This window comes from Yarrowia lipolytica, chromosome 1B (assembly GCF_001761485.1).
Source record: "Yarrowia lipolytica chromosome 1B, complete sequence".
Lineage (NCBI taxonomy): Eukaryota > Fungi > Ascomycota > Dipodascomycetes > Dipodascales > Yarrowia > Yarrowia lipolytica.
The window spans coordinates 1,460,984-1,485,342 of NC_090771.1; the positions used below are offsets into that span (position 1 = coordinate 1,460,984).

The 24,359-nt window shown below is 47.9% G+C and overlaps 11 protein-coding genes and 1 non-coding gene across 12 annotated transcripts; 7 read left to right on the forward strand and 5 right to left on the reverse strand.

Annotated features, from left to right (window-relative positions):
* Positions 1-577: 577 nt before the first annotated feature.
* Positions 578-1,972, forward strand: YALI1_B14615g (uncharacterized protein; the record flags this gene model as incomplete). The annotated part of the gene is made up of 1 exon (XM_500739.3): positions 578-1,972. The coding sequence occupies one exon, from the start codon at positions 578-580 to the stop codon at positions 1,970-1,972; it is 1,395 nt and encodes a 464-aa protein (XP_500739.1).
* Positions 1,973-2,167: 195 nt separating this feature from the next.
* On the reverse strand, positions 2,168-3,568 carry YALI1_B14645g (uncharacterized protein; the record flags this gene model as incomplete). The annotated part of the gene is made up of 1 exon (XM_500740.3): positions 2,168-3,568. One exon carries the CDS (start codon positions 3,566-3,568, stop codon positions 2,168-2,170), a length of 1,401 nt encoding a protein of 466 aa, XP_500740.3.
* Positions 3,569-4,853: 1,285 nt separating this feature from the next.
* Positions 4,854-5,582, forward strand: YALI1_B14658g (uncharacterized protein; the record flags this gene model as incomplete). The annotated part of the gene is made up of 1 exon (XM_500741.2): positions 4,854-5,582. The coding sequence occupies one exon, from the start codon at positions 4,854-4,856 to the stop codon at positions 5,580-5,582; it is 729 nt and encodes a 242-aa protein (XP_500741.2).
* A 434-nt stretch (positions 5,583-6,016) lies between these two features.
* YALI1_B14680g (mitochondrial 54S ribosomal protein uL29m) lies at positions 6,017-7,039 on the reverse strand (the record flags this gene model as incomplete). Its single annotated transcript, XM_500742.3, has 1 exon — positions 6,017-7,039. The coding sequence occupies one exon, from the start codon at positions 7,037-7,039 to the stop codon at positions 6,017-6,019; it is 1,023 nt and encodes a 340-aa protein (XP_500742.3).
* A 603-nt stretch (positions 7,040-7,642) lies between these two features.
* On the forward strand, positions 7,643-8,081 carry YALI1_B14686g (uncharacterized protein; the record flags this gene model as incomplete). The annotated part of the gene is made up of 2 exons (XM_500743.3): positions 7,643-7,759; positions 7,914-8,081. The coding sequence occupies 2 exons, from the start codon at positions 7,643-7,645 to the stop codon at positions 8,079-8,081; spliced, it is 285 nt and encodes a 94-aa protein (XP_500743.1).
* Positions 8,082-8,432: 351 nt separating this feature from the next.
* YALI1_B14733g (uncharacterized protein) lies at positions 8,433-12,823 on the reverse strand (the record flags this gene model as incomplete). The annotated part of the gene is made up of 2 exons (XM_500744.1): positions 8,433-12,411; positions 12,519-12,823. 2 exons carry the CDS (start codon positions 12,821-12,823, stop codon positions 8,433-8,435), a joined length of 4,284 nt encoding a protein of 1,427 aa, XP_500744.1.
* A 1,396-nt stretch (positions 12,824-14,219) lies between these two features.
* Positions 14,220-16,475, forward strand: YALI1_B14752g (uncharacterized protein; the record flags this gene model as incomplete). Its single annotated transcript, XM_500745.3, has 1 exon — positions 14,220-16,475. The coding sequence occupies one exon, from the start codon at positions 14,220-14,222 to the stop codon at positions 16,473-16,475; it is 2,256 nt and encodes a 751-aa protein (XP_500745.3).
* A 131-nt stretch (positions 16,476-16,606) lies between these two features.
* YALI1_B14793g (uncharacterized protein) lies at positions 16,607-18,400 on the reverse strand (the record flags this gene model as incomplete). Its single annotated transcript, XM_500746.3, has 1 exon — positions 16,607-18,400. One exon carries the CDS (start codon positions 18,398-18,400, stop codon positions 16,607-16,609), a length of 1,794 nt encoding a protein of 597 aa, XP_500746.3.
* A 688-nt stretch (positions 18,401-19,088) lies between these two features.
* YALI1_B14801r lies at positions 19,089-19,161 on the reverse strand. The gene has a single exon. It is a non-coding gene; the product is annotated as a tRNA-Arg (tRNA).
* A 271-nt stretch (positions 19,162-19,432) lies between these two features.
* Positions 19,433-19,894, forward strand: YALI1_B14804g (uncharacterized protein; the record flags this gene model as incomplete). Its single annotated transcript, XM_500747.4, has 1 exon — positions 19,433-19,894. One exon carries the CDS (start codon positions 19,433-19,435, stop codon positions 19,892-19,894), a length of 462 nt encoding a protein of 153 aa, XP_500747.2.
* Positions 19,895-21,696: 1,802 nt separating this feature from the next.
* Positions 21,697-23,282, forward strand: YALI1_B14826g (uncharacterized protein; the record flags this gene model as incomplete). The annotated part of the gene is made up of 3 exons (XM_002142977.3): positions 21,697-21,760; positions 21,834-21,875; positions 21,955-23,282. 3 exons carry the CDS (start codon positions 21,697-21,699, stop codon positions 23,280-23,282), a joined length of 1,434 nt encoding a protein of 477 aa, XP_002143013.1.
* Positions 23,283-23,433: 151 nt separating this feature from the next.
* On the forward strand, positions 23,434-24,273 carry YALI1_B14844g (uncharacterized protein; the record flags this gene model as incomplete). The annotated part of the gene is made up of 1 exon (XM_500748.3): positions 23,434-24,273. One exon carries the CDS (start codon positions 23,434-23,436, stop codon positions 24,271-24,273), a length of 840 nt encoding a protein of 279 aa, XP_500748.3.
* Positions 24,274-24,359: the final 86 nt, after the last annotated feature.

Consider the following 24,359-nt stretch of genomic DNA (forward strand, 5'->3'; position numbering starts at 1 on the left):
ATATGGGGTTATAGCTGCCGTCATACCTAATCGGACTACAAATTATATTGAAGTCCTACATCAATGCGACCAAAGACAGAAGCACCTGTACTGGATGTACTGTACTTATGTACTGTAATACAGTATTTAACACCTTTTCTCGTCACTAAGAGCTTTAGTAGTTAACTCGCTACTTGTAGTATTTCCCAATCTCAGATATTAGCGCCAAAGTCTCAGATCCGGGATTGATAGGCCATTACTCCGTATTTTCCAAAAGCGGTATTAAATGGAAATGGTGGGGCTCGAACTGCAGCTCTCACTGACACACATGTCCTGATGAACGAAGGAGGTGGATGGTAAGATGTGTGGAGGACGTGATAAATTGAACTGTTTGATGACAATGATTCAAATGTGACACCGATGCAACATTTCTCAATCGACCATCGATACTTGCTCCTTATAATAGTATTATGAAAGCGCCACCACTACAGCCCACGAATGTGTCATTTTTCGGTAATGCTCAATTAAAGTTCACAAGTCCCAGACGCGCACACCACCATCTACAGTCGAGTCTCCACCACCCACGACATACACATCAATGGTCCAGTACAGAGACGAAAACATCCTGGTGGTGAGCATTGGGTCCAAGACTACCCAGGCGCAGTTTGGGCTGGCTGAGAGCTTGACCCAGGCCCAGGCCAAGGTTCCTTCTGTTATCTACAGAGTGCCCAATCCTGACGGCTCCAACAAGCCGTTCTTTTCGAGCACTGGAGATGAAGCCAACGCCGTTTGGCCGCTCAAGGAGGGCAAGATTGTCGACCTGCCAGCCTTTGAGTACCTGCTGCAGTTGATTACCCAGACGATGCAGAAGACCAAGCCCGAAATTCCTCTGGCCGGCTCTGCTTTGTTTCTGGTGTCGTCTACCTTGTGGACCCGTCTGCAGCTGGAGCACGTGACTCAGTACGTGTTTGAAGAGATGAACTTCCCTGCGTTCGCCGCCATCCCCGAGGCCGTGTGTCTCACCTACGCTTACAACTCGCCCGACGCATTTATCATTGACGTCGGAGAGGACATGACCACTCTGACGCCCATGACGGACTTCACCATCGTCGAACCCGCCCAGATCGTCATCCCCATGGGTGCCAGTAGCGTCAAGAAGAAACTTGCGGCCAAGCTGCCCGAACTCACACCTGCCCAGATTGAAGCACTGCTCAAGTCTGATATCTACGAGGTGCTGCACAAGGATGCCAAGAACTTGTGGTCGGCCATGAACCAGCCCGACGCCCCTGATAGAGACGAGGAGACGTCAATCGACGTGGCCGCCATTGTGGCATCTGGAAAAACACGAGAGATCCTTGCCGAGCGGGAAAAGAACAAGAAGAAGGAAACAGAGATCCCCAACTCGGAAAAGAACACAAACACCTTTGTGGACGACGATGGAGTGGAACACACGGTTGGCCAGGAGCGATTCCACGGCACTGAGGAGCTGATCGAGGCCATCACCGAAGAGACCGACTTGTCCATTTCGTTTGTGGACGAATTCTCCAAGCGGCAGCCCATCTGGAACAATATCATCATCGCTGGCGGCATTTCTGGTATCCACGGATTCAAGGAGGCCATCATGGCGTCGCTGACCAACAAGTTCCTGGTTGCCCGACAGTCCACCTATTCGGAGCTGCCCTCCAATTTCAACACCAGTGGACGAAACACCCCCACGGTCGGAGGAGCCACCACAGGCGGCGCAACGCCCATCAACCCTCTGTACAGCCAGGCGCTGCAGACACAGATTGGCCATGGCCAGGCACCGACGTCCATGCGGCTGGCCAAGATGTCTGAGTATTTCAGCGAGTGGAAGAGCTCCAAGCTGGAGCGAGCCGCATTCCTTGGTGCCCAGATTGGTGCCAAGCAGATTTTCGGCACTAACATCGAGGGTGCCTACATTTCGCGACAAGAGTATAATGAGGTGGGTCCCGTGTCCGTGTGGGATATTTAACACTAACGGATGTCATGTAAAGTGAAGGAATGTAAAGTAATAATTGGATAGGAATAATACAAGTAGCTACAATGGTAGGGTTGATACGAGTACAAGTACTTGTACCACAGATTGTTTCGCAGTAATAACTATCGTGTAGAATTCATATTACTGTATGTGCATGGTGTAAATAAATAAGGGCTGGCGAGGAGTAGATCACATTTTAGCCTCTACTTCTTCATCCTGTCTGATTTTATCAGGATTAGATTCCGACTCGAAAATAAAGTCGCTTGTATGTGTGCCTGTCGTGTTAGTATCTACTGCGGTACTTGTAACGGCGGATTTGTCCTTTCCTGCTGGAGGTGAAGATACTGGAGCAGCAGTGATGGCCGGCATAGCTTTTTCGAGGTCGTTACTAGACTTGGAGTTGACTGTTATGTCATCAAACTCGTTTTCAGGCTCCTTTCCTTCGTCTCCAATCCACCGTTTGAAAATGGGGACCAGCAACTGAGCAGTGAGAATCTGCTCTCCCTGAAAGAGGGTCAGAGGGATTGAGACGCGACCTACAAGAGAACTACCTGATCCGTATTGTGCGTTGATGAGGGGGACACCCAGAGCGACTGTCTTTGCTGCTCCGCAGAGCATGATAGCGACGGTGTTTCTCTTGTTGAAGTAAAAACCCGAAATGAACCGATGAAGCAGTTTGTAGGGTCTGGAGGAAACCTCTGTGGGTGGATGGGGTGCTAGAAGTCTGGGAATTGGTGATCTAGCACAGGCAAAGCAAATGACGGTGAACAACAGGTAGATGCCAATGTTGAAGAACGGAACCATGATCATGGTGGCTTTGGGCACAGACTCAAACGCGTTGTCGTAGAAGGAAGTTGAGAAGGTGGCCCATATGAGCAGCAGAAGACAAAAAGTTCCAAGCTTGGCCAGTTTGAACTTGGTGACTACCCATTTGGTCTTTGTGGGGAACACGTTCTGTACTACCTGTCCCACGAACAGAGGCACGAAGAGCGACAAACCAAGCTGTTTCATGACTCGTCGGTAAAGTTCCGTCATAGACGAGTCCTTCGCGGGGTTACCAAACCCGAAACCCGTCGAGTCAGAAAGATAGAGCTGCAGAAGAGCAGGAGAAACGAATGCACCCATGACATTTCCAATAGTGACTTCCAACAACGACAGCGAGTCGTTTCCCCCGGCATTTCTAGTCATGACGACGTTAGACGACACCGTTGTGGGTGTGCAACCGCAAATAATCATGCCCACAAGCACGTATTTATCGATTCGTGGATCGTCAGCCGCGTAGATAGCCTTAACGAAACCAAACATGAGAGCAGGTGTGACCAGAAATGATAGCCCTTGTGTTATTAAGTGTGCTCGCCAGTTGCCCAGCTCCTTGAGCAGGGTTCTAGAGGGCATGCTGAGCCCCGAAATGAGGAAAATAGCGGCTACTGCCAGATACTCGATGGTAATATCTGACCGGATCATACCTCCTGATCTCGCGTAGTTCGGGGCGGCATATGCGATGGCAACCGCTACTCCCATGCCTATAATGAACCACTGTGAGATCAAGAAGTTTATGACCTTCATCAACTTGTCGACAAGTTTTCCCATTCTGTTCCGGTCGGCCTTGTATCGGAGTTTTGTTGAGTATGCGCGTAGAAGAGAGTTGAAGAGCAAGTAGTTGGAGAGCCGCCGTCAGTGTTTCTGTGTTTCTGTGTCTCTGTGTGTCTCTGAAATAGAAATAATAAAGCTCTGGGCAGTCGTGTATGTTCTTGCAAGAGTTATACCATACCGAACGGATGGATCTACATTTTAATAGTCATGCTGCTTTGTGCCTGTTGTGCATAAATGCTGCAAATGTAAATTCGCTACAGTTGTACTAGCCTGTGTGGGAGACCAGGCAAATGTGTTGCAATAAGTGTGATGAAGTGAAACCAAGTTACTATATGAACTTACAAGGTCACATATCGCAGTATCGACTCTGTTCCTCATATAAGCTGTTCTCAAATTCGCTATAATACTTCTTATGCATCAATGCCGGGGTAAAACCCCAGCCGACACGGCTCCTGAACTTTGAGCAAGCCGCAACGGAGTTAAGACTGGCGGTTGAACCTTGGCTCGTTACCAGGAGATGACTGACTGCCATCGACAGAGACAGTGACATTTTATGACGGTAGTGCATACCTTTGGTTGTGACGAACTACTTGCAGAAACTACTTGTAGAACTTGACAACTTATGTGACCTCCTTATTGAGAGAGTGATTCTCTACCACTCACCTCCATCAGCGAGCTCTCGTTTAAAGTGCAAACTGTACCCCCACTATAAATGGCACCTTATACGAGGTTGGTGGCAGGTACAGTATTTGCGCTTCTCACGAAAGAGAGGTTGACGGGGTGCAAATGGCCAGAGGGCACAGTATATCCGACAAAATCTTGACACGGGAATACTGTTCAAAGTTTGCTGAAGAATGTTGGTTGTATTCTTAAGCAACTTTCCAACTATGAGAAAGTCATAGTTGAAAGTCTAGTAAAGATACTAGTAATGTGGGGGTTCAAAATATGCAGAAAAAAAAAAAAACTTCTATCCCGGCACTGATAAAGAATATGACAAAGAAAAATCCAACAGGCTAGGTAGAATTCGTTTTATAGTCATTAAATATTACCAAGTTCCAGATTATAGCTCTAAGATCCCGAGATTAGTGCACACTCATTCTTTCTCAAATTGCAGATGTACTAAGAAAGTACATACTGTAAAGTTATGGCAAGTGATCCGTTTAGGGAGTGTTTTACCAGAACATACCCCATTGTTCGGATGTCACAGCACATACGTGTTCTGGCTTTCTGCGCAATGTAAGCATCCGAAGGTGATAATTTCTATCCATCTTTCCTCGTTATCATGTCTTCTCTACAACATCGGTATCACTCTCTGGCCGCCAGCATTCACTCACTCCAGGAAATTTCATTCCCAGTTTTAAACCATCGCCATGCATATGGAACATTGAACACACCACACTGCACAGACCCACGAACGACACATTCTTTCAACAGCATGGGCTTTCAGGATTGGTTTGCGCAAAAGTCGCGCAAGTGGGCGGCACTGCGCCAGAAACCGGCTATGAGATTGTTCATCTGGTCAACATGGATCCCTGTGGCAATATGTTTTCTGGACCACGCCTACTTTCTCGGCCATATCAGCGGCAACAGCATGACCCCTGCTCTGAACCCCGACTCAAATCTTGGCAAGCGTGACATTGTGCTGTTGCAGAAATTCCTAATCAAACAGCCCGGTTACCTCAAGGTCGGAGACGTGGTGCTGCTGCGAAACCCCATGGATCCGGATAAGTTTTTGTGCAAGCGGATTCTTGGAGTGGGAGGCGACGAGATTGTGACCCGCCACCCGTACCCGCAAAAGACGTGCTTTGTGCCCTTTAACCACGTGTGGGTCGAGGGCGACAACATCCATTCGTTCGACTCCAACAACTTCGGTCCAGTGTCACTCGGTCTCATGCATGGCAAGTGTCCCAAGGTGCTGTGGCCATTTAACCGTTTTGGAGCTATTCCTGACGGAGGACGAGAGGCCCGGAAGGAAAAGTTGGGGTATGTTGATGATGTTGTTGAGGGCTAACTGCGGAGAGCGTAACGAGCCGTGGTTAGAAGCGACAAGCTCCATTGCAATCCTCTACCACTCAGAGACTGTATATATTTGCATTTGACGATTTGATGACTAATTTCAGTAAGTCATGATGAACCAATACTTGCGTAGGGTACTTTTGGACAGACAATACTGTAATGTACTGTAATGTACTCGTAGTGGAGATGGTTTCGATCTACAAGTACATACTGTAATGGAGGTTGAGGTAACCGTAGTTACATCCTCTTCCATGAAAGGCTTTGTACGCTCAGACAGGCTACACAGCATTCTCATCAGCCGTAACACTCATGAATTGTACACTATCGTCAGTAGTACAGTTGTACCCATATACAACATTTACTCCCACTCATACACACTACCCACTATCTGTTATCATATCGTTACTATATACATGACTCTTATATACATCACTCCTTGGGGAGCTTGTTAAGGAACTGGGCAGGAATGTTCTCCAGAATGTCCTGCTCGGACAGATCCAACTTTTTGTTCTTCAGAGCCTCCTCAAACACGGCGGCGGCGCCCATCTTCTCCTCCACAAGATGTTGCAGCACCCGGATGGCGTTCCAGGGAGCCACGGGCAGAGGGTTGGACTCTCGGTACTGTTTGATGTAGCTGAGGGCCTCGGCGACTCCCTCGGTGGTGTCATTAGCCAGGAACATGAGGTACTGCTCAAAAATGTCTCGCTTGGGCTGGTGCACAAAGCCGTGGTTGGCAATGGGATTGCCGTTCTCGTCGGTGGCTCCGCTGTATCGCTCGTACTTGAGCTTGGCACCGTACTTGACGGCCTCGATAATCTTCTCGTCCACCTGCACGCCAGCGTTGGCTCGGGGGTCGGTGGAGAAGCCGTAGTAGGCGACAAGGTGTCGCTCGAGCTCCAGAGACAGCTCGCTGTCGTAGACGGCGTCAGCAGTGACGTACTTTTCGTCAAATTCGGCGTTGGCCTGGGCTCGCACCTCGGGAAGCACCTGCTGGACCTCCTCAAACGCTCTGTATCGCTCGGCCAGTACGTGTCGAATGTTGACCATGGTTTCGCCGACTCGGTCATGCTCGCTTCTGTAACCACCGTTCTGGTTCTCAAAGTGCATTCGGGTGGTGACTCGTTCCTCCTTCAGAAGAATGTTTCGCTCCTTGAGACACACGTACCACAGAGCATGGAGATCCTCAAACGACTTTCGTCGCAGCTCGGCCACACTCCAGGGTCGCGTGCTGCTGTCAAAGCTCCGCTGATCCCGTACAATTTTCTTGTCCTTGCAAAAAAACTGCCACAGAGGATGCGAATCGGGTACCTCGATATTGTCCAGAGCAGGCGCAATAGGGGCCTTGAGCTCCAGCTTTTTGACAAACTCGTTGCCGGTCACGGAGCCGGGCAGCGGCTTGGGCCACTTCTTACGACCCTGTCGAACAGCCGATGTGTGTAGCGATCGGATCATGGTTGTGTATGTTCTGTTGGATACAGTCGTCAGTTGAAAAAATCGCTTGGGAATCTGGAACTTTATTCTCCCACAGGATTTCACCTCCCAAATTTCGCTCGGTAGGTGCTAGCAGAATAGGGTTTCATGTCATGTGACGCGTGTAGAGAGGATCAGTAATAGAAATGGTCTTCAGGGCACCTAATTGTTCATTAAAAAGATGTCAAGTCCTTAACATCTGACTTCTTTCAATGTCAGGACTTCCAAAACATGATGGTCCCTCTTCCTTGTGATGTTCGGCACCATATTCTCTCTCTACTGGTACAGTATGTAGTTATACCCACTCACATTTCTACCCACTACTAGTGCTATACTTACAGTCACCTGAAACGGTGTTGACGCTATATAGACCGACCACCATGCGACATACTAGACACCTATTAAGAGATCAGTTACACTAACGACATCCCCTGTTGCAACCACTACCTCCTATCATACCAATACCACATCGTCTTCTGCACATCCAGCTGCCACCTCTACACTCCTCCCAACCTACCCTAACCCCATACTCTCACCATCTCAGACACTAATCAGCATCTATCGACAGACACACCACACATCACAATGACCGACGTCGACACTTCAGGCGGCTCTGAGCCCCTTGATCTCATTGGTCTTTCTCTCAACGAGAACGTTTTCGTCAAGCTCCGTGGAGGACGAGAGCTTTATGGACTTTTGCATGTGAGTAGCAATGTGAAGGACAATGAGAAGATGGCAGGCAAGTCAAGATCGGTATGAATCGGATACATATCCACTGAACATGATACATGTGTAAATGTAATGTCTGTTGCTGTCCGCTAATGACCTGTCCTAGTCCATTCTGTTACTAACCCAGGCCTACGATATCCACTGCAGTATGGTGCTTGGAAACGTAGAGGAAACAGTCTTCGAGTACGTGGAGGGCAGTCCAAAACTGGAGGCCCGAAAGAAGAAGAGCGAAATGCTTTTTGTTCGAGGAGACTCGGTCATTCTGGTCACCTCTAACCCCCCGAAGCGACCTTAGGGCATGTATTATAGTAATGGATGGTTTGAATAGTGCAAGCTTGTGAGCGCCGTAACCTGGCTAGAGGACGTCTGGAAACAGGCGCCCCTAGGTGTATTCGCATGAAATTGCGGTGTAAGGATTGTGACAATATACAGGTTCTGCATAGATCGTCCTATTCTGAGTAGAACATCAAGGTCGCTACCGTTGTCTATAGAATTTCAAAAATGGTTAACAGAGTCAGGATCACAAATACTTTTACTTGCAATTACAAATAGGAGAAATGTCAACTACGCCAGCATTCACCTCACGATTTATGACAGTATATCTATTTATACAAGCTATTTTATATACGATGAACGATGAACCTCCCTAAATACTATTTCGCCGGGCAATGGTTCTCTTATGTTTGGTCTTAACATTCTCCATTCCAGGGATAGCAGGAAACTTGCCATCCTCTCGCAACTCGGTCAGGAACTTGTGGCCGTACTTGTTACCTACCCTATAGATGTCAAGGAATTTGGCGAAGTCAAGAGTAGCAAAATCGTCAATGGGGGGACGCATGTAGATGACGCCAGGGGTGTGCTTAGCCTTCTCAAGAGCACCCACTGATGATACGTATGCCAACCGAGCCTGAATTTCTGCCAGGTTGGGAACATTAGGATGTCGACCAAAGGGATTCCATCGGTTCCACATGACCCATGCACCAGACAAGGAGTCACCGTAGTTCATGGGAGTGGTATCGTCGATAGATCCGACATCTACGGCAAATACCACGGAGGCTCCCTGAGCCTTCATCTCCGAAACAGGCAGGTTATCAACATAACCTCCATCCAACAACATAGATCCATTGTCTGTCAAAGGAGGAAGAAGACCAGCAAGAGACATACTTGCTCGAATGTATCTCCACGCATATCCAGATGTGTGGATCTCCATTCTAGAATGAGTAATGTTTGTCGTGTTAGTGAAGTATCGGAGCCAGAAGTCTTCGATACGGGAGTCGCCAAAAGCTTTCCAGATTCCTCGGTTGAACTCGTGACCAGTGGTGTATGAGGTGGCAGGATAGGTCAGATCCAAAGCCATACGCCAAAGAGAAGATACTCGTCCAGAGAACTTCTTGGCTCGTCCATAGATGGGCACCAGATCGTATTCTTTGGCATAGAGCCCCCCTATGAAGGAACCGATGGAAGTACCTCCCACGAAATCAATAGGAATACCAGAGTCTTCGAGAGCCTTGATAATTCCAATATGGGAAATACCTCGAGCTCCTCCTCCGCCAAGAACAAGTCCAATAGCTTGTCCAGAGAGGATTCTGGCAAGTCGATTGAAGTCGTCCTTGTTGGCCGAAGACGTGCTATAGATGTTAGCCTTGGGGCGGTACATGGAACGGAACTCTTCTTGGATCGTTTGGACCTTGTTTTTGAGGTTCGCGAGGGTTCCTGTTCGCTTCATCTTTCGGATACTGGCCAGGACATCAGCTTCATGACGAGGAAGATCCATCTGAACGTGATGATGGGTGTGAACCCACACTCGAGGCTTCAACCACGCACTAGTGAGTCCAGGAGGAACGTATCGTTCAGGGTGAATGAGAACCATCTCGGTTCTGGCAGTGGTTCGCATCTTCACCAGCACACGTTCGTACTCACCAATGTCAGGCTCGGAACGAGCGTCAGCGACAAGCAGAACACAATCAGCCTGAGAAATGCAAGTATGGGTCCATGAGGAACCAGGAGGGGTATCTGCAACATACAAAACAGTCTGGTACCGGTCCTCAATGTCATCAAGGAAACCAGACAGCTTCAACTTACCAAGAGGGTTGAAAGCATGTCTGCCCATATGGTTAAGCACAGAAGCATGGTTCAAGTGACACGCTTCTCGTCCCACCGCCTGCATACCGTTGTAAAGTCGTCGTCCAAACTCACTCACATCAACATCCTGAGAGATGGGAACAACAGCGATAGTCAAGTAACTATCATGGTGGGCAGCCATATCAAAGGTGTGCATTCGTCGGGGAATCGGAGCGGAGTCTTCCATTAGAGTACGGACTCGTGAAGCCACAATTCGGGAGATCTCAAAGGTGATACTGGGGTAGTGGAGGGCCAAAGACTCAAACAGAGCTCTGGGAATTTTGGCCAGCTCAGCATCTCGAATGGCAACGAGAGTAGAGGGACGTCTGGTAAGTGTTAACACCTCCAGCTCGCCAACAGACTCGCCCTTTCCATATTCTCCGATACTGGTGAGATTCTTTCGATGACTCTTTCCATCCTTCGCATCACCAGATTCACCTCCCACAATACCGGAGTCGCCCTTAGTTTCAGCCACAGAACGCACTCGGCCGTTCAAGACAATGTAGATGGCATCCGCTTCCTGACCCTCCTTGTAGATTTTCTGTCCAGCTCGAACCTGTACCCACTCCATAGCGAAATCAAGATGCAGTAAAAGACGAGACAGTACCTTAGTCAGAGACTTTGCCATGGTTAGATGGACCATGGGGTACTTGTCAGACATGCGCTCGATTGCGGCTCGAGGAAGGAAGCCGGCATAGACGTCTGTTCGGGCGCGCAGATCGGCGAAGGATCGGTGTCCGAGAATAGAGCCAATATATCCACCAACCCCACCAGGCTGAACAGTGTATAGATCATGGTAAATCTTGTGATGATCTGTGTATCCGACCTCAAGAACACCATCAATCAGGTAGTACAATCCAGGAGTGGGGTCATCCTGCTTGATGAGGAGAGAGTCTTTCTTGAACAAAACAACGTCCATGTACTGGGCTACATCGTTTCGGATTGTATCAAAGGGGGCAGCCATAAGTGAGTCTTCGTCTACACTGGAAGTAGAGGTTTCAGATCGAGCGTAGAACGAATTCTGGGACCGCTCAGAAGGTAGACCGACGCCAAAGTGAGATGCCCCCAGAGAATCTTGACCAGTTCGTCGGCTTCGGAGTTCCTCCCCTAGAGATCCACTGCTTCCTCCAGTGGTGGCTCCCGTGAACATAGGGGAGGCTGTATTGGACATAGTCTTCACGGCCATGATGGAAGACTGAATGGAATCACGGTCGATTCCAAGGACCTTGAAAATAGCTTCCACAAGGGCCGTACGCAAGGCAGTGTCCTCGTTTTCATCATCGTTTCCACTGAAGGACAGGTTCTGAATACTAGCCTTGTGCTTCACACTGGATAGTTCAAACACAGGCCGTCCCTGTCGTGACAAAGGCACATTGGTCAGCAGATCGCCGGGATTCATGTGATCCCCAACTGCTTCCAACGAGTCCAAACTTACCATTCGACTCTGACTGTTGAGATGACCCTGGTTGTTGAGCTGCACAGAGAATCTCTGACGTCTGCTGCCTTTGCCCTTGTTCTTCTTGTTGAGAGTAACGGTGTACTTTTTGGGACGGCCACCCATCTGAGAAGCATCGTACACCTGGTTCAGCTTCTTGACAGCTCCTTCCCGGAGATACCCAGGGAGTTCATTTCGGGCATGACTGTTTAGATTCACTTCGGTTTGAAAGATTTCAGGGGTCAAGCCAAAGTAATGATGACCAGTCTGGAATGTAACTCGCTGGAAACGAGTTAGAATTACCTGAACAATATGAGCAGTGGCCTGGGGAAACTTTTTGGTGATTCGTCGGAACGCAGCAGCTGGGATGATGGCGATGGTTGAATCAGTAGCTGCTCTGACTGTCACTGATAGTTTGGCAGCAGGCTTCTCAGACAATCGGGGCTCTCCAAACTGAGGTTCTCCCTTCTGAAGATCGTCAGAGCCGTCAGAAGACAAAGACATGTTGGGGACATCGGAGGCGGACGTCATGGGCGAGTTGACAGCACTGTCGAAATTCTTATGAAGCTGCAGATCGTCAGTGAACAGAGAAAGAATGTTAAACAGCGAAGTAAGGGGAGCTCCATTTTTTATCTCGGAAAGCAGGGTGTATCGTTCTCCGTTGAACATGATTGAGTCTTCCTTTCTCGAGTCAGGCACGCTAGTTGGGTTTTGCACAAAACTGGATTGTTTGGCAAAGACCTGTACAGTTCCTTCCACCACAACTGAGAAGCCCTGTTCATCATCTAGAGGCACCATTTCGTCGGCAGAGAGTTTCCACGTCTGCATATGGCGTGTAAGCTCGTGGAACACGGGTCTTTCCAGGTATCCAAAGATCTTAACGGCTGACAGAAACTCGTCAAAGTAGTTAGCGAAGCCCGTCTTTTCGTCCTCGTTGTCGGACTCGTCGTACATGTCGATCTCGGGCTCCTGTCGAGGCTGTTCCTGGGGAAGACGGGAGTACACGGTCAGATACTTGTATCGTACCACCGCGACCACCACGGTGACCAAGGCAATCAGAATGAGTAGTCTGTGTTAGTATGAGAGAACGCATTGAACGACGTGAACCGCTCGTATGAGAAAAACAAGGGCTTGTGTAAATAGGGCGTAGGTTTTCTATGATCTGGAAGTACTTACAAAGAAGAAAACTGAAGAGAAATGTTGATGGTTCTACCTAGCAGCCCTAGAACGTAGGTAGGAATACCATAGCAGACCCATCCAATAAGTCGCAGAAACCACAAGCCAAAAGCCCATGCCAAATATGACAATGACGTATGTGCCGCATAGGCACTTCGGGCTAGAGCATTGCTTATGACTGCTGTTGGAGTAGCTTGTTCTGTTGCAACGGCTTCAGCTGTGTCCACTACCAGTGAGGTAGCGGTTTCCACAGCTTCCACGACGTCGACCAGAACACTTGTCGAAGAGACATGCAAAGAGTCCATAGTGCAGAAACGAGATGAACCGGCTGGAGAAGTTGACGATGTTGCAATGGCGTGTGCTGAAGTGCTTAGTGTCGTTGCGTTGCTATTATTTAATGCACACCATGTAGCTAATCCAAGGGAACTTAATCATGGGGTACATGTGAGAAGTGAGTGTCCCGCAGGGATGGCCTGAGAGCAGTGCGAAGTCATCAGATCTTTATGTATATATTACGTAAGAGAGTGCACGTATGAATACTTCAACCAATTCCCAATACACTGTGATCTATCGTACTCTTCTCACGCCATTTACCATTACCTCGTCATATTTCTGCGCCGCAGCTGGTGTATGTATGTAAGGGTTAAAAGAGTGCATTGTAGAACAGCAGCAAGAATACGGGCGTTGACCCGATTTAGTTGCTGAAAACTTGCATGTTGATCTATATCTCGAAGCACAACTACTCACTACTCTTCAAACGATGCATTTTTCACTCTAATATCCTTATAAGAACGTTTTTGCCTATCTAATTACAATGCCGCCGCCCGCGCCAATGACATCCACAACAATTAAATTGGGTCACAATAAAATGTGCAGGAGCCCAAAAGTCTATGCCGAACAACAGCCTCGGAGTACAGCTGCAAAAGCACATCAAGTCTGAATACACGAGCACAAGTACAAGTACCAATCTTTGGATGTTAGGCGGTATATACACGGGAACTAGTACAAGTACCGGTACAGTACTGTACTTCCAATGTGCTCAAGAGTTGATGATTAATGCTAGATGTCGTAATCAAGGAATTTTAACAAAATTAAACTTAAACTAATGTAAGTGCAAGTGCCGTGTAAACTAAACCACGGTTTTATACTTGACGTATTACAGTAGTCAACAACAGAATTTACTGTCGCTAAATCAAAAAAATTATAAATTATATTGAAAAAAAACATCAACTAGCTACAAGTAGTAGTTGGTTGTACGAGTACTGTACACACTCCATATTCAGTTTTGAAGATGGTATAGTAATTAACAACAAAGTGTACAGGATAAATGCCTCTCAAGTATTGGAAACTCCATTCCAACTATCAATTTTTTGGGATGATTATGTCTTCTGTATGGATGTTCTCAAATGCCGGACTCCATGATTTCGGTGAGAATGCATATCGGCTATATGTGTAGACTTGCCAGGAAGACTTACTGTAGAGTAGCTACTCCGTAGTTGTAGATGTAATGTCATAGAAACATCTTATTTGAAACCACAAGCTGCGCTCTCCACCCACAGCTCGCAGTTGTCCCCACAATTATCTTTCCCTGTCCACACTAAACTCCATTTGGCTTATCTCCTTTGGGATCGCGGTACATCGCCACTGGGCCAGCCTGCATGAAGAGAAAATAAATTGAAGTCCTAAACTCTCACGCTCAACATGTGGCGAACCAGCATCCAAAGCCGCCAAATAATAGCGAAATTACCGACAAGGACGTCGTTGACGCCGCTAACACTCACACGCCACTACCAGACGCCTTCAAACGGTCCCCAGCGCTCTTTCAAGCCGGGATCGAGACCTAAGAACGCCTCTCGACCCAAGAATGACTATCGACCATCCAAACACACAAAGGGTCCCCAGCCCAAGCCCAGAAACTCCCCTCGGTCAAAAGACAAGACAGCTCAGAGATCCAAGCTGCCGTTGAACGGTCCTCTGAAACTGAATCTCCAAACACCAGAAATCCACCTCACTGTCGACCACACCAAGGCCAAGACATGGTCCGATCTCAAGGTGCCTACCAACATTGCTAGTGAAATAAGCAAAGCCATTGAAAGCGCAGTCGAGCCAGAATATGCGCAAAAGCAGTTCCTGTCGATCGTCAACTCAGACATCTCGCTAGTCTGGAATTCACTGCCGGGATGTGGAGTGTCTACCGCCCTGGACATTGCTCTGCTGTCCAAACCAGAACGGATCAACGTGCGCAACGCAACAAACCCCAGGGACTACGGAGTCAACCATCTGCTAATTGTGTCCTCAGAGCTCGCGGGAAAGCAACACCTTAAAAGACTTCTAGAGATCAGCAAAGCAAACACAAGAAACGGGGAGGATAAGGCCAAGACTGAGGGTTACATGGCCCAGCTGCTTTATAGAGCTTCTCCAGAGGCTGAAAAAGAACAGCTCGCGTTGCTCAGGAAGGCTCCCAGTCCCCAGGTACTCATTACAACTCCGACGCGGCTCATGGATATTCTACAGTCGGACTTCAGAGACCGCCTGAACCTCAAGCAACTGTCCTCCATCTTTGTTGATGACGCTGACGTGCTTTTGCCCCAGGAGAAATTCATTCTCAAGACAAAGACCCAAAAGATCAACAATCATACCAAGCCCATCATTGAACTGGGCGATTACATTGCATCTCTTAGAAACGGATACATGAGATCCGAGCTCCTAGAATTTCCACCTCTACAAATTGTGTGGGCTGGTGCTACTCTGAAATCGTTTCACAAACGCCTCTTGACATCTCTGGGCTGGAGTGAAGGCAGACCAGTCGTTGACATTGGCCTTACTCATCACAACCTGGTCAAGGCTCCCTATAGTGTCACTTCTCCTGATGTGGATGTTAGAATTGTGTCCAAACCCACACGCAAATCTCCTTGCACTAACGTCGTCCTTCCTCCTATTAACTTAGGGCTTGCTATGGAGGAACTTCAGGATGTTCTAAGTATATCTAGAGACCGAGGAGAGTACCTGAAGATGAAGTTTGCTGCTATCCGTGATTTTTACAACGATAGATATACTCAAGTGATGCGAAAGCGGTTCTACAACAAGCAGCTTTTCTTGGACAAGTCTTATTTTGAAGCTGCTTCAGATCTTATTCGGAGCAGACCCAAAGAGCGTGCTTTGGTTCTCACTACTCAGTCTTTCAAGGCTGACAAGTACAAGGACGCCTTTGCTGAGGTTGGAATCAACGCAGCTCATGTGGCTGACCTGGATCCTTCTCGAATGGACGATTTCTGTCAGACATTCTTTTCTACTCCCATCGATCCTTCCAACGACGCTACCCAGGATATGCCCGAGGCTATTGTTTGCAACCTGCGACAGTTCAAGGGTATTCAGCTTCCTGGGCTAAGTAACGTGATTGTTCTTGGATGGGAGTCTCTGGAGGAAGAGTCTGATTTTGCATTGATTGCCAACATGTGCAACACCAAGGAAAGTATCAAGGCTCGTAACGACGACGAGTACAAGGCCACGGCACGGGGGCAAATGAGCGTCATTCTTGATTCCGAGGATAGCCACGATGAGGTGCTGCTTGAGAGAATTGCATACACTGTTGCCAAGGCTGGCGTTGAGTTAGATGAGACCGACGTAGTTGTCAGGGCTGCCGAGAATATGAAGGGCAAGAAGATGGAGAAACAACTATCGGAGGAACCAAAGAAGCCCAAGAGGTTGGGTAAGAAAAAGGCTGCTATCGCAGAGAGGAAAGCTGCCAGAGAGGCTACTGCCAAGGCCAAGGAGAGTGGAGTTGGAGGGGGTGATATTGCATCTGAGTCATCTGACACTATGGACTCCAAGCCTGAACTGTCCAACGTTACGGGCCCTACATCTGAGTCCCAGACTAGGTCTGACTCTACAGACCCTACAAGTACTTCTGAGAGCTCATCTGGATCAGAACCATCGCAACAGAAACAATCAGCTTAGTTTTAACAGCTAAGCAACATGTACATATTTGAATATATATATATATATATATATATATTATATAAACGATTAGTTAAGGGTACTGTACCCGTATGTACCTGTTTCGTAACGATCCTTTTGTAAGTATGGTATTATCTAGACTGAGATCTAGACAATCTTTTGGGAGACCGGTTGTACCTCCTTGGGGTAAGCGATCGCGAACGGCTTCTGTATCTTCTTCGATGCTGAGCTTGTCTGGGACTTGAATGAGAGCTGTTAGTCTCCCCGTAGGATCTTGCAGCTCTTCGAGATCGAGATCGACTGTGAGACCTGTCTCGACTGTAAGATCGTCCGCGACTACCCTCTCTGTACGACCCATCACGACTGTACGACCGACTGTACGATCTGTCGCGGTCGTATGACCGGTCTCCATCTCTGTAGCTGTTTCGGCTGTATGATCTGTCGCAACTGTAAGATCGCCCTCGGCTATAAGATCTGCCTCGACTTGTATCACGGCGCAAACTTCTGCTCTTTTCACTCTTGTCTCCCTTCTCGCCCCGTGAAACCCACCCAGTATCGTAGCTCTTCTTCTTTGTTTCTTCCCTGGGATATTGTTTGAAGTCTGCTCGCTTTTCCTTCTTGTAAAGCGTGACACTGATGACCTCATGATCAATCTGGCTACCGTTCATCCTGTAAACGGCCTCACTCGCGTCATCCTTGTTGTAGAAAGTGACCATGAAGTTATTCTCAGAACCCTTGTCAGATCTCTCGTACTGGTTGGCTCGTCGTCGGAATCTGTAACTGAGCTCCATAGCATCGACGTTTCTAACAGCTCCAATCCTTTCAAAAATTTCCCGGACGTGAGCATGAGTTGCTGAATTAGGGAGGTTTGTAGCAATCACGCTGCAGGATTCTTTTCCTTCCCCCTCCTCTTCGCTGCCATCATGTGTCCTAGACTCTTCACCAGAGTTATGTTTGACCTCCGTGCGGCTAACACTCCTCCTGTTCCCATGTGAATCCTGAGACCATTCAGACACTGTTGTGGTAGATGAGTTCTCGCCACGTTCTCGAGACCTAGACTTCGTTTTATTTCTCCCGTCTTTGCCTTCTCCGTTGATATCGACAGATCCTTCATATCCTCGGTTTCGCTCTCTAGATCTGTTCCGTTGGCGATCTCGACTTCCTTCTCTACTTCTGGAACGAGACCTCGATGCTTCTCGCTCGTCGCACCTCTCGTATCCATACGAGGATTCGTCAACGGTTTTACCATTGTCCACGTCCTCAGGAGTAATGTCTTTGTCACAGCCGTCCAGGTTCTTAACGTTTCCGTTACTGTCTTTCTCATACTCGAGAGTGTTAGAGTCATTCGAACATCCATCTGGCGACATGGATACTCTTACTCGCTCGCGAGAATGAGATTGCTCGTCTTTCCGCTGGGTTCCATCCTTTGTTGTTGAAGTGGCTCCGGAACGATCTGTCGAACTTTTCGTCTGCTGATTGTTGCTGACCGAACGGCTGTGGTACCGGTCCCGTGAGATATGTTGGCGAACCTCCTTGCCATCGACGATTTTGATCACTGTACGACGCTCATGCTCCTCTCCCTTGTGTGATCTAGAACGAGACTTGGAATGCGAATGTTCCCGGGACTTTGTCCGGGAAGCGGACGCCTGCCGATCCCTCCTTCGCCCTCGATCCTCTTCAGAGTCCTCCTCATCTTCTTCTTCCTCCTCTTCCTCAACCTCTTCATCAGAACTCTTCATGAGTTCTTGATCCTTCTCTTGGTCTTCAATGTCTCCTCCTTCAGCTTCGGTTGTCGCGTCGAATACGGCTTCGCTGCTTTCTCCGCTCTCCGTCTTCTGTAAGATGTCGTTGTTGTCCCTCTTCTGTTTCTTCGGCGGTCTCTGTTCATCCTCTCGGACAGTGTCGGAACCCGTCGTGTTGCTCATGGTGTTGTCGCTGGCTGGTCACGCTGCTCACACCGAACCAATACTCCCTTTCTCTCTTCTCCGACGACAAAGTCTGTTCATACGGTATTACCGCCCTTCTGCACCCACAAATTCTATCAGTGATAAGATGATACAACTACTCAACGCTCCATCCCAGCCTTAATCCTGCAGTGAGCTCAGTTTACAGCACGTACTTGTAGTATGTTCAAGTACGGGTACGAGGACAGTACGTGCAAGTAGCTACGGCAGATCTTTGTGAATGAGCCCATCTTACAATCCACCTAACTAGTCTAGAGTATACTGTAACAAAGAAATTAAGCGGCGTGCGTATGCAACAAGCCTGTTATACAGCGGCAAACACAGCCTGCAAGTAAATCTCATACTTGTGCTTCCTTTATACGGCGGCACACTTACTGTAGTTTGAGATCAGTATATATATATGTATAAAACATAAAACATAAAACATCCATCGTAGGACCGACTCTAAAAAAGCACTACTTGTAGTAATTTCACGGCGATGGCTCCCTTTCTCCCTATTTACATTGGCTTCCTGAGAGCTGCCTTTAGAAACAGAGTTGTGCAGACAAAAAAGTAAATACTGTACTGTACCTGTAGGTACAATGAATTGACCACTTCACAGGGTTTATACTGGAAGTATGGAGAGCAAAAAATTTAGGTTTTATACAAGCACCCGGGGTGGGACTCGAACCCACAATCTTTGGATTAGAAGTCCAACGCGTTAACCATTGCGCTACTCGGGCGGAAGGCTAAATTTTTGCCAGTTTGAAATTCTAAGATCAGTTGTTTGCTGTGTTAAGGTTTAGGGTAATATTCCTATTTGGGATCATTTTTAGATATTTCTAGATTCACCAAGACATGTTCTTGATTCACAACAACTGCCTTGAACAACATCAAACAGCATAGACACTGTCAAGGGATTACTTATATTGGAATATTGTTTTCATTGCACAACGGCGCTTGGCATAAACGACTTCTGAACCCCTGAACTTATCGCATTTCATTCCACACAACATGAACACCAGCAACGGCCCAACTCAACAGCAGGTAACCCACACAGTCACCAACACAGAGAGCTTCCTGCGACAGTTTTTCAAGGCTCTCGACGATCATAGACAAAACCTGCCACAATTTCTCAGACCCGACACGGCGATTGTTTGGAACGGAACTCCAATTGCTGGTCGTGACGCTTTTCTGGGCATCTACGCTCAGATGCCCGCAACTGTAACCCACGATATGTTCGGTTTCGATTGCCACGGCGTCAATGGAGGAACCATTATCAATGCTACTGGTCGAGTTAGAATGACTAACGAGCGCGGTAAGGATCCCCATGGCTTCAGCTTCACCGGCATGGTTAGACCTGATGAGACTCAGCCTCCTAGTGCCAGCCAGACCTCAGTTCCCCAGTACCTCGTTTCCTTTTCTTATCGAATTGTTCACCGACCCGAGGACTCTCAGGTTGAGTACCCTCAGTAGGTGCGTAACCAGGAAAATGTGAATAGTATGATGTATGAGATAGAAACGTTAAGACGCCTAAATTGAGAGTTCTGTGCTGGAGGTAGTCTTGCTAGAGCAACAAAGATATCATGGAGAGTACACCACTGAGAATGTGTGCATGGGTTGGAAATATATAGCTTACTTTCGGTAGTAATTGAGACATCAACAAGACGAGAGTGCACAGCGTCCGATCGTTACATTGTGTGTCTTTTAAGAATTTCGATGAACGACCATATCTTTCAGCTCGAGGGATGTTTTCTCACAACAACCATAAGATATCTGATACTCCTGCACACACAAGTAGTTATCATTGACGTCGTAGAGCCTACTATACAAGCACTGATGGAGGCGTAAGCTTGCCTTTTATTGTGAACACTCTTTTTCGACATAATTTTCAGAGGGTGATTCTACGGTTTCCATAGTTGTACTTCCACCACCGTTACAGTACGAGTAGTCTTCACTTTAACTCGACGGGTGTGGAGTTTTGGGGCACTTTGTTCCTATCAATCTGCCCCCTTGGTCAACTGATTTCAATGATAGGCTCTGATAAAGAACATCTCGCCTCTAACATTCAGGAAGTGGCCCGACTTCACTCGACAAAATACCCATGCTTCCAGATTTTCCCAAACAAGGCTAATTTCCACATCCAAATTCGCTTAGAGAATCCGGCGCGGTACTGTAACTTCAACTTTGATAGGTTTCAGTTGGGTAAGGTGATCGAACTTCTCTTCGTTAAAATAAGTCAACGCCTTCTGTAAACAGAGCCAGGATATGTAGCGTCTTGGCTGGATGTGGTATACCAGGTATCTTGAGCTGTGCGTAAGACAGCAACATAACGCCGAGTAATATGCACTAGCTGATGCATGGACCATAAACAGGTCAAAACACACTACAAGTACAAGTACAAGTACAGTAGTAGTATCCCAGCATGTACCCTGTGCCACGGCTTGCGAAGTCAAAAGCCATGATCTAGAACCGTTACAGTACGATACGTACAATACAATCACCCTAAGGCATCTATCGTATAATCGTATAATACATATATCCGAGCACGCCAAACAACGAGTGCAATGGTAGACAGATGGAGTATATTAAGTCGAACGGGTCTCGAAGAGCTGAAGAGGCGGATCAAGAGCACTGGCCCGCCTGGACTGGCCCGCCTGGGAAGCTGCCATTGAACGTTCCGCAAAAACCCGCTCCCAAAGCCACCCTCCTTTTTCACATTTCTCGTCCGCTTCCAACTGTTTTGACTCAAACTCTGTGGGTTAGACGGAAACCAATCCGACCCAAAAAAGTTGAAAAACTGAATCCAAACTGGTGATTTTTAAGTGGGGTACCAAGAGAGACATGGATAGTAAAAGGACTTCAGAAACGGCATCCGGGCAAAAAAAACTATGCTTTCCAGGTATCATTTTGGTCCTATGGAAGTCACAAGCCTGTGTATACGCCCCCCTTCCTCACTGCACTCCTCGATGACCCCGTTTCCGGCACATCTTTATTCTCGCACTTAAACGCGCATATTCGCACACCCTAATAACCCTGACTACAGTACACACGGACTTAGTGGGGGGGACTAACTTCAGCATAGAGACAATCACGCGAAACGCACTCAAAACACACATTCACGCCCAACCCATTGGAAAATACGGAGAAAAGAACAAGGACCAGCTGACTAAACCCTACAGTAGTTGAGTCTCTCCCATCCGCCGATCCCAGCACGCACTACTTCCACTTCAGCCATCCCATCCACTCAAAGACCCCCGGAGACCCCTCCTCCTCCCATGTCAAACCGCGATCTCTTGCCCCAGTTGGCAAGCTTGGGGGCAAATGGACTGATAGTGCCTGGTGAGTAGCTTGCGACACGTTTTCCTCGACTCGACATGACGATAATAAAAGACATCAACATACTAATCCGCAGCCACCAAATTCAAACAGTCTCGGACTTGCGCTTCTCTCTTTGGTGGGTATTGGAAGACATTTACAACTACTAACGTGCAATGACTGTACAAAACACTCGCTTTAGAGCCATACTGACACAGAAACGCGCCCAGAAAAGATAGAAATCGCATACGAGAACATCTTGTTCGCCGAGCCGTCCGAAAAAGACGAAACCTCCATCAAAATCAGCTATGGAGACGTGTCTAAAACTTCTTGCATTCCGAAAACCGTCGTAGCAGCTTTCGATGGAGGAGACCCCGCTGCCGTGGCCGATGAAATTATGCAGAAGGCCTACGGAGCAGCCAAGCCGAAAAAACGGTTCCTGATCCTCGTCAATCCCAATGGAGGAACTGGACACGCAGCAAGAGTGTTCAAGTACGCCTCTGAACCTCTTCTCCGGGCAGCAAACTGTTCCTTGAACGTTGTGGAAACTACTCACCGGTACCATGCCCAGGAGATTGGTGCAGAAATTCCTATGGACAAATACGATGCTATCATGTGTTGTTCTGGAGACGGTATCCCACACGAGGTCATCAATGGTATGGCCTCCCGTCCCGAAGACGGAGCCCAGCTGCTGCAATCCGTGGCTATCTGTCAGCTGCCCTGTGGATCGGGAAACTCGCTGTCGTGGTCGCTAAATGGCACTTCTTCTGCGTCTATCGCAACATTGAAAATGATCAAGGGAAGAGCCATTCCCGTGGACTATATGGCTGTAACCCAGGGCGACAAGCGCGTCGTTTCGTTCCTCTCGCAGGCGTGGGGACTGGTGGCGGACCTGGACCTTGGAACTGAGCATCTGCGATGGATGGGAGGAGCACGGTTCACAGTCGGAGCTATTGCACGAATCATCAACCGAAAAGCCTACCCGTGTGAAATAGCAGTCAAAGTACACACCCGAGATGTACGCGAGCTCAGCAAACACTACCAAAAATACATTGTGGACCGAGTGGATCCTCTCAGTAGTGAGGAGATTGCCAAGCTCGACCCCAACGTGTTTGCTTCGCTCAAATATGGCTCTGTCAACGACCCGATTCCTTCTGACTGGGAAGTCTCGACATCCAAGGAAATGGCAAACTTCTATACCGGTAAGATGCCCTGGGTGTCTGCGGACTCTTTGGCATTCCCTGCTGCCATCCCTCATGATGGCCTTATCGACGTCATGACATGGGACGGCAAGGTTGGTCGAAGTGACGCTGTCAATCTGCTGGTTGCCTCGGAAACTGGCCGTCATATCGACCTGCCCGTTGCGGGATACATGAAAATCGAGGCATTCCGAATCACGCCTATTGGAAAGTCGGACTATATTAGTATTGACGGAGAGAGCTTTCCCATTGAGCCATACCAGGTCGAAGTTCTCCCCAGAGCAGGGCTCTATCTGGCCCACGAGGGCACATATATTCGATCTGGCTTCCCCTTCAAGAAGTATTAGTGCATTAACATGTTGAAAACGCTCTCACATATGTATATATAATCATACTGAAACAATCAGGGTTTGCTTACAGAGTGGCTGCAAATGGGGTACATTCCAACGGATGTTTTAATTACTGCATAGACTGTATAATCATCACATAACTGATTCAATGAATCAATGTGTATATTTTCTTTTGTCGTCTGCGTATGTACAGTGTACACCCATTCGGTGTATGATCTGCGCAACTTCTCCGTATTATGCATCATCAATTCAGAGTTCACGCATCCCGGTATCTCGTGATTTCATACAACCACGAGTACAGTACCGGTATTTGTACTTGTGCAACATGCCCAGTGGACGGAAATTTGAGCTCAACGAGGCAGAAATAGCAAAATCGAAGAAGCTGAATCATGTGCCCCACAATGAGCATTACGACAAGATGATTTCGGCCATGGGATACCATGAGTACGAGCCGCAGCTAGTCCAGGCTAGACACAACATCCACGTGACACAAAAGAAATACAACGACTACTTTCCAGAGGATATTACTCCTGAGCAATTGCGCAATGACAGAGCTGTCATGTTGGAGAATATGGTCGGTCATGTCGGCAAAAACCCTCATATTGAAGCACCCGTCTACTTTGACTATGGTTGCAACTTTTCATGTGGCCAAGACTTCGTTGCTAGCTACAACTGTGTGTTTCTAGACTGCGCTCTCATCACTATCGGCGACCGTGTCGTGATGGGACCCGGTGTGAAACTCATTACAGCAACCCACGACGTGGAAGTACAAACTAGAAGGGACGGGATAGAGTATGCTTCTCCCATCACTATCGGAGACGACTGTTGGCTGGGATCAGCGGTTCAGGTCATGCCAGGAGTCACTATAGGTAAGGGTTGCACTATATCAGCAGGGTCTGTGGTCACGAGAGACATTCCCCCCTTCTCTGTAGCGGTGGGAGCTCCAGCAAAGGTCACCAGGACTCTGAAGAATCCTGATTCCAGCTGAAGATTTCACACTATAAACTGTACGCATCCCACTACAAACATCAAACCAATGAGCTATACCATATTAAACATGCAATAACTTATACA